The 8,877-nt window shown below is 33.5% G+C and overlaps 1 protein-coding gene and 1 pseudogene across 1 annotated transcript; one reads left to right on the forward strand and one right to left on the reverse strand.

The window, feature by feature from the left end:
• On the forward strand, positions 350-3,319 carry LOC18599277 (flavonol synthase/flavanone 3-hydroxylase). The gene is made up of 3 exons (XM_018120770.1): positions 350-889; positions 1,143-1,470; positions 2,927-3,319. Exons 1-3 carry the CDS (start codon positions 423-425, stop codon positions 3,137-3,139), a joined length of 1,008 nt encoding a protein of 335 aa, XP_017976259.1. The 5' UTR covers positions 350-422; the 3' UTR covers positions 3,140-3,319.
• On the reverse strand, positions 3,979-7,929 carry LOC18599278 (annotated as a pseudogene).

An 8,877-nucleotide genomic window follows, 5' to 3' on the forward strand; every position in this document is an offset into this window, starting at 1 on the left:
AAGTAACTTGTTGCCAGAACCATAAAATGATAGGTTGAAAAGTATGTTCATAAATCAGGTCGTATGATTCGACTCGAAAGCCAATCCATAGGGCATAGGCTTAGACCCCCGCTTCAATATCAGTAGTGTCTGCGTCGTGTCCTTTACGTAGTTGGCAACTCTAACAAGTGAACACCGAAACACCACGTCTATTTAGGCCGCTGTCTCTTTGGTCCGGGGCACGTCCTTTTCCCTTAACCTCAATATGATTTTATTCAGTATGTTACTTTTTTTATTTTTGATAAGCATTAATTTATGTAACTTAGGAGACAAGTTCACCGCTATAAAACAGCAGTCATGCACTCAACGTTGGACCAACCTACCAAAGCAGTTTTCCAAGGGAGAGAAAGAAAGAGAGTGAAGGAGTTTTGGGTAGGAAAAATATGGAGGTGGAGCGAGTCCAAGCTATTGCTTTGTCGTCTCTAACTAAAGACAGTATCCCAACAGAGTTTATTCGGCCAGAGGAGGAACAACCTGCAATCACAACATTTCATGGTCCGGTCCCTGAAATCCCCGTCATCGATCTCGATGACCATGATCAGGAAAAGGTTATCCGTTTGATTGCCAATGCTAGCAGGGATTGGGGGATATTCCAGGTTGTAAACCATGGCATACCCTTTGATCTCATTGAAAAGCTACAACAAGTGGGCAAGGAGTTTTTTGATCTGCCACAGGAAGAGAAAGAACTGTATGCTAAGCCAAGTGGTGCACAGACAATTGAAGGTTATGGAAGCAAGCTTGGAAAAGATCTTCAAGGAAAGAAGAATTGGGCTGATCACCTTTTCCACAGGATATGGCCTCCTTCACGCATCAACTACCAGTTCTGGCCCCAGAACCCCCCCTCTTACAGGTTTGGTTCTCCCTTCCCACTTATAATTAACTTCTTATAACTATGCATCAAGCATGCATGCAAAATTCAAGTAAAGATCTATAAAAGTAGCTAGGAAATATACATGCTTCGTGTCGCATGTTTGTTTCTTGGAAATATTTCTTTTGTTTCTTATTTCATACTTTATTTGCGCCTTATTTGGGGGCACAATTTAAGTAAATTTGGTTACCAAATGGTATGAGTTACGAAACGAGCTTCATTTATGTTGTTGCAGAGCGGTGAACGAGGAGTATGCAGAGTACATGAGAAGGGTAGTGGACAAGCTGTTCAAATGCCTGTCAATAGGGCTAGGGCTTGCACCCCATGCCATTAAAGAAGGAGCAGGAGGTGAGGAGATGGAGTATTTGATGAAGATAAACTACTATCCGACATGTCCTCGTCCCGATCTAGCTCTGGGAGTCGCTTCTCACACTGATCTTTCTGCCATAACCGTTCTTGTGCCCAACGACGTCCCTGGGTTGCAAGTCTTCAAGGATGGCCTCTGGATCGATGCCAAATACATCCCTGGCGCCCTCATTATTCACATTGGCGACCAGATTGAGGTTACCTTAATTATTCGTCCTTTAATTTGCTCTATTTTCTTTATTACTAGCATTAATTAATTCCGAAACTTACTTCCAACTGGATTTAAACGTCTACTGTTTGAATTTCGAAAGGCATATATATATATAGACATGGAAAAGTCAGATTGGAAACAAAGAATTTTGATAGTATTTACCAAAAAGAGAAGCCATCCATGGATCTTCATTCAAGTCAAGATGTGGACAGCGATGTAATCAGGATCGGCTCAATAACCTCAAAAGCTTAAAATAAAATATTCAAATAAAACATTTTTTATTGAAATTAAAAAAATAATTTTATTAAAATTTTATTCTTTTAACTTTTTGAGGTGTAAAATTTCAACCTTTATAATCAAATTTTTCAAATATTTTTTTTCAATTGATAATATAGTCAATCTATTTAATTTTTCTTAAAACATTATTGATCTTAAATAAAATTTAATTTAATTTTAGTTTTAAAAAACTTCTATCTTCTTTACGTAACATTTACTAGAATTATTAACATTAGTTTAAAAGCAATATATACAGTTGGAAAATAATTGAGACTTCTTATATAATTAAGTATACATGCATTTGGAAAAGAATTGAATCTTCTTATATAAGTAAAAATGTCGATTAGACTGTTATATTTTATTTGTATAATTTTTTAAAAAGTTTTTAGTTTTGAAAATAAATCTAAACTATTAATATAAGAATAGTTGTTATATTTTAAGTAACATTTAAGATTAAGGTAATTTTTTTAAACTATTATCGTCTAATAACTTTAACTTTTTACTGCTAAATAGAAAACTAAAAATATTTTTATATATCTTAAATTGTTCAAATCTATTTTAGAGTGAAAAAATTATTTGATCTAAGTCTAAATGATTTTTTAAGATCTTATTATTTCATTATCAACATTCTCATCAAATTATTTTTTTTTTATGAATGATACGTGTATCACAAAATTTAAGTTTTATGCTCATTTTAGATATAATTTCTTTCGAAGAAATCATAGCAGATGCCAATCCATTTTTTTTATATTTTTTAAGAAAAAAAAGGAAGAAACCTTTTAAATAGGAAAAATAGTTGAAAATTTATAACATTATAAGAGTGATAAAAAATTGAGATTTATTAGACACATAATTAGGAAAGTAAGAGAATATGTCCTTTTGTTAATTATTTTCAACTTTTACATTTTTTTTCATGTGAAAATGAGAGAAAATAGATATTTATTAAGTATGAGGGAATAGATAAATATTCTATTAATTATTTTGTTTTTTTATATATTTTTAATATAATTAATTATATTATAATTATTATAAAATTACGAAACTTATTTAAATTTGATACCTAAAGTCCTTCCTTGGATGACTTTACCCAAGGGCCGGCCTTGGATGTAAGCCAAATGTACAATACAATGTAATTGTTGTTGATTTTATTTGCATAAATGTTGTAGATACTAAGCAATGGAAAATACAAGGCTGTACTGCACAGGACCACAGTGGACAAGGAAAAAACGAGGATGTCATGGCCGGTATTCTTGGAACCGCCAGGGGAATTTGTGGTTGGGCCGCTTCCTCAGCTTGCCGACGAACAAAATCCTCCCAAATATAAGGCCAAGAGATTCAAGGACTATAGTTATTGTAAACTGAACAAGCTGCCCCAGTAATAATCAGCCTTTTTTACTACCCATTAAGTGTCTTACTCTATATAACCACTCACTAAAACCAGTAATAAATAAATTGGTATGAGTTTGCATGCCACTACAACTCCTGCAATTTGGTCATCTTCCTGCAGGAGGAATATTTTCTTATGGAAATAAAAATTTCAACTTCAATATATATTATAATGATCCCTTTCATCATCAAATTCTTTTCAATTTCAATTTGCATGGCAATAGTTATTTCACTCTTTCTAAGTATATGTAAATATTATCTGGAGATTGCTTCTTTAGGTACTCTCAACCGATTTTTTTTATACCAATTTAATGATTTGAACTTTGTCACTTAATTTAATGCATGATTTGACATGAAGGTAACTTGTTTTGCAACGTATATAATATTTGGTACCAAAGTTGAGAATTAAGATGGAAAATTGAACGAAAAAAAAAAAAAAGAGATGAGAATAAAAATCATGCATAAAATTTTATGTATTTCCAGCTTCTCACCCACATTAATTAGAGAAATAAATAAATAATTTTGCCTCCATGTCCTTCCATGAATCTCATGTTGGAGGAGGCTATTTAAATTTAGATTAAAGTTGATTAAACTCATGTTATTCAAGTTTGCCCGAATTGATACTCTTTGTGTTTTAAATTGAATGTTCATCTCTTTTTTTTTTTTAAGACATTTCAAAAAATTATGTCCATTTTTGTTCTTTAAATACCTACGATCTTTTCTTTTTTTTTTATGTTTCATAATATTATTTGAGTTTTTTTTTTTTTACTTTTTAACATTAAAAATAATAGTTTATCAATACTATAAATTTTTTTATATTAAAAGAAGGCTACAAATTTTTTTAAAAGACAGCAAAGTCAAAGTATTTGTTAATATTTTTTTGTAGGAGAGAGAGACTCTTTGTACATTATATTTGTTCTATCCTAGTTGCTTTCACTGCTTTTTTTCATATAATTTTTCTGCACTTCCCTACGGCAGTTTGTTGAAGAAGTGATGCGTTTAGAAGAGGTTGTTACACTAAGGAATGCTTTAGTTGGTTTACCAGGTAGCAGTGGCTTATCAACAAAGCAGAGAAAACGCTTCAGTATTGCAGCAGAGCTTGTTGCAAATCCTTCCATTATTTTCATGAATAAGCCTACATTTGGACTTGATGCACGGGCAGCCGCAATTGTGATAAGAACGGTTCGTAATACTGTTGATACTGGAAGGAACTCTGGTGTGCAGTAGTCACCAACCCAGTACTGAAATTTTGGAAGCATTTGATGAGATGATCAGTCTGATTATAACAATGACAATGCAAGGTCTCCTGGAAACAGTCTATCAAAATCTGCGAGTTTGGTCCAAGCTTTCCTCCATATACAACCTGACCTCCTCGTTTCAGAAGCAGCAGCTGCATATGAAAATTAATAGGCAAATTCAGATGAAAAGGCAAAAATTTTTATTATGCACAACTCTGAAAAATAAAATTAAACTATAATCAGACTCACCTCATCACATGCTTTAAAAAGGGTTGGTGAATACTGCACACCACAGTTCTTTCCAGTATCAACAGTATTACGAACCATTTTCATCACAATTGCCGATGTCCGTGCATCAGGTCCAAATGTAGGCTCATCCGTGAAAATAATGGAAGCATTTGCAACAAGCTCCACTGCAATGGTTAAACGTTTTGTCTGCTCTGTTGATTCGCCATAGCTACCTGGTAAACCAACTAAAGCATTCCTTAGTGTATCAACCTCCACTAAACGCATCACTTCTTCATCAAACTCCTGTAGGGAACTGCAGAAAAATTATATAAAAAATGCAGTGAAAGCTACTAGATTAAAACAAATATAAATGTGCCGAGAGTTATCAGCTCACACGTCTCTGGACTTTGCTAATTTCTTTCGGAAGGCGAAGACTGGAGGAAAACCAGAGAGACTCCTCAACTGTAACTTGAGGAGAATGTATATCATTTTGCTCAACATATCCTGAAACTCTGGCAGATGCCTTCTGTTCCTTTGGGTACCCTAATATGTTAATATCCCCTTCAATGTATCCCCTAGTTTTCCTTCCCGCAAGCACATCCATTAAGGTAGTCTTTCCTGCTCCACTTGACCCGACTAATGCTGTAAGAACACCTGGTGAGAATACTCCACTAACATTTGACACGAGCTGCAATCTCCGTTCAGGTACGCCATGTGCACTCATTTCCTGAGATATTCAACCAAAAGAAAACAGGAAAGTGGAAAAAGAAGGTTTTACGTTAGAGAAAGATATCCAAAACTCCAAGAACCAAAAACCACAAGACAAACATACGTTGGGCATATCAACATATAGTGATTGACATAATGAAAAATCATTGCTAATGGTTGAAATGGCAGAATCATTCCCTTCCTTTTACTGTCGCAGCAAAGCAGATGGAACACCTAATTTCAACTCCTCACTTTCAACTGCATAGATAACTGATAATTTTGTGAAGGAACGATCAGATTCGTTTAAAAGAGGCACAGATGCCCTAGATGTTTCAAATTAAATTGATGTTACATATATCAAATATGACTAACTATCTTCCCTAACAGAATCTTTTTCTGAGTCATCAGGTGGAATAATTGCCTAGGCTTTTCTGAGAGCTATCATTGAATATCAGAAGGGGTAGTTCGGAAAATCCATTAAACAACTTATGCACCGACCAAAAGAAAAGGCAAGAGAGGTAGAGGTTGCCATTAGTCTCATCTACCGGATGTAGTCTTGTTTGTAACAAAGTTGTGCTTGTGACAAATCCGACAAATGCAACCTCAAACATGCGTAATACACAGATTTCAAAAGCGAAATACAGTTAGAAAAACTTGAAAAGAAAAAATAATAAAGGATCATAGTACTAAGTTGATGAGTAATAGTAGTCAACAAATGGAGAGAAGATGCAAGTTAAAAGACCTCCTAGGAAATACTCAGCCAATTCTAAACTCTTTATTAAAGAATGAACAAAGCAGAAGAATTTTTTGTAGCAGGTTATTTGCTCCGCTTCCTGGATAAATAAAATGCCCATTTATCCAAAAACAAAAGAACAAGGCAGAAGTAACAGACTAACAGTTCATCATATATTATCCAATCATAGATGGTTATATTGGTATACACATTGTCAAGTAAAATTCAGAGGTAATCATATATAACAATCACAGATGTGGCAAGCCAAGGCATACCTGGCATGTCCTGAAAATGCAAAGAAAACTATGCCTGCTAATTAGTAGTTTTTCTCGTGCAAAGCACGTTCTTAAAAGATCCCATTTTGATGCAGCAAATCTTTTTTCGGACAGAGCTGGAGGATGACTCCGGGATTTATCACATGGAACACTAAGTGTTGACTCTAGAGAGTTTCAAATCTGAAATTTTTAATTGCGTTGGCCATTTCTGAAACAGGAATGAATAGGTATGGCTTTGAAGGATCAGCCCAGTATTGAGCTTGATCCTATCCAGAGGTTACCTGGAAACTGTAACTAGTTATGCAAGTACCTAAAAAAGAACTAACTATAGAAGGAGCAGTGAGGAAAATAAATACCTCTCGAAGAAAATCTGCAATACCCTCATGCGGTGGCAATTTGAATCCTAATGATTCAAAGAATTCCAAAAGTTCTACTCGAGGGCCCTGATACACCATATATCCTTCTGATAATAGCACTAGATCATCAAATAGCTCAAATGTCTCAGGGGCGGGCTGTAGATCAAGAACCATGAGTACAGTTCCTTCCATTAGATGAACAAAATTGTGCACATATTCTACAATTTGGAATGTGGTAGAGCTATCAAGTCCAGTAGATATTTCATTCATGAAAAGAGTTTTTCTCGGCCCAACAACCATCTCTCCTGCATAAGGATAGTGCTGACTGTTACAACTTGACGGGGAGTATCACAGAATGGAGATTGGATCATAAAAATCAATCAACCTTTAAACTCTCTAAATGAAAGTTCAAAATGAATGATAAGCCTCAATAAAGCATTTTATTTTTGTAGAACTAATTTATATTGCATTAAAAACCTTAACCAATTAGTTAACTGTCCTCAACCAACCGTCCTCCTACAGTGCACATGTTTGCGGTGTGAGAATAACCTATAGAGAATGGAAATTTCACCATTATACATCAAATCTTCCCATGAAGCCGTCTTAGAACAAATGCAAGGTATAATGGATTCCATCAATAATAATTGGTATGAATTCCAATTATAATAAAACTATAAGAAAATTAGTAAAATCCTCATCTGTCTAAGGACATTAAGATTTGAAACGCAACGCCCTAGCTGCAGTGGTGGACGGTGTAAGTGATAAGAATCTGACAGTTAAATCAGGAAAGGAGTAAACACTGAAGAATAAATGCACAGGTGACCTTCATGAAAGCATCAATCTCTGGGACTGGACGTATCTTCCTTTCTTTTTCTAAATTCGCTAAATCTTCCATATGCTCTGCAAGCATATATATATATATATATATAAGAAGTGCAGGAGAAAAGTAGTCAACTGAAACAGAAGTTAGAAAGGTTAACAAGGTTTTAACTTATAAGAAAAAGAAGGCGAGGAGGTGAAGTTTATAACAAGGTTAACTACCAAAGCTTGGGACACAAGGATATACACAAAAATTCTCCCTCTTTGCATGCAAAAAACAGGGGAAAACCGACCTGGGTTCCTTACAGTGCCTTTGACAGTGTAACCTTTTTCAAGAAGAAGCTTGACAATCCAGGAAGCGATGAAGCCACCAGCACCGGTGACACAGACGGTTTGGCTAGAAGGGGAAGAGCTGTCAACTGGCATATTTGGTTTGGTTTTATGTGAAAAGATTTGTGAACGTGGCCTTTTTTTTGTTCTGTTCGGTGCTTTGTTTTGTATTTGTTTTTTTTTTTTTTTTTGTATTTGTTTGGCATATTCTCTTTTTACAGTTTTTCTCTCTTTATTTGTTACTTTTGGCTAGTATCAATCACTACCTCCATCTCTACCTTCTTTTTTCTTTTTTTGTTTTTGTATGTAAAGCCCAATGGCAACAAAATTTAACAAAAATTTTAAAATAAAATCACTTCTTTAATGAAATGATAAACTGAATAGAATATTTGAAGCACATGTGAGAGTAGATTTAACTTCATAAACAATAGATTATAAATCTAACTTCAACCAAGTTTTTGTGAGATCAATTTTAAATTTAAAGCATTTTCAAGTAAAATTTTATAAGATTTGAGTTATTATTTTTAGCAAAATATTGTAAATTTATTAAATTTTTGTAATTGTGTTGAAAATTCACTATATGGTGGGGATATCTTGGTGCTAATAATTTTGAATTGTAGTCATAGTAATGCGTGGAGATCTAAGGAGGGAGAGATCAAATTGCGAGAGATGAAGAAAGAAACAATTATGCTATTCGACACCAACAAAAAAAGAACGAGAAGAAGAGAAAGAATAAGGAAGAAAAAAAAAAAAAACAATTAAAAAATTATGCCTAATTTAATTAGATTATCATTACTTAATTTTTTTTAGATTTCTGTCTTTTCATTTCAAAATTATAAATTTTTATGAATTGTTAATATAAAATAATCTTAAATAATTTAATTCTTTCTTTTAATTTTTCTTTTTTATTATTATGTGTCTCTTTTTTATTTTTTAAGTCATCATTATTCAATTAAATTAGATTATGATATTCTTTGTATTTTTTTATTTTTCAATTATTCGAAGATGATGATGACTTTTTCATATATATATATATATATATAT

This window comes from Theobroma cacao, chromosome 5, assembly GCF_000208745.1.
Source record: "Theobroma cacao cultivar B97-61/B2 chromosome 5, Criollo_cocoa_genome_V2, whole genome shotgun sequence".
Lineage (NCBI taxonomy): Eukaryota > Viridiplantae > Streptophyta > Magnoliopsida > Malvales > Malvaceae > Theobroma > Theobroma cacao.

What these genes read in the sequence shown, in the direction of transcription:
- LOC18599277 (XM_018120770.1), top strand. Translation starts at nt 423, where the DNA reads ATGGAGGTGGAGCGAGTCCAAGCTATTGCTTTGTCGTCTCTAACTAAA. An exon ending in CAGAACCCCCCCTCTTACAG is followed by an intron (nt 890 to 1,142) that starts GTTTGGTTCTCC and finishes ATGTTGTTGCAG; the next exon opens with AGCGGTGAACGAGGAGTATG. An exon ending in ACATTGGCGACCAGATTGAG is followed by an intron (nt 1,471 to 2,926) that starts GTTACCTTAATT and finishes TAAATGTTGTAG; the next exon opens with ATACTAAGCAATGGAAAATA.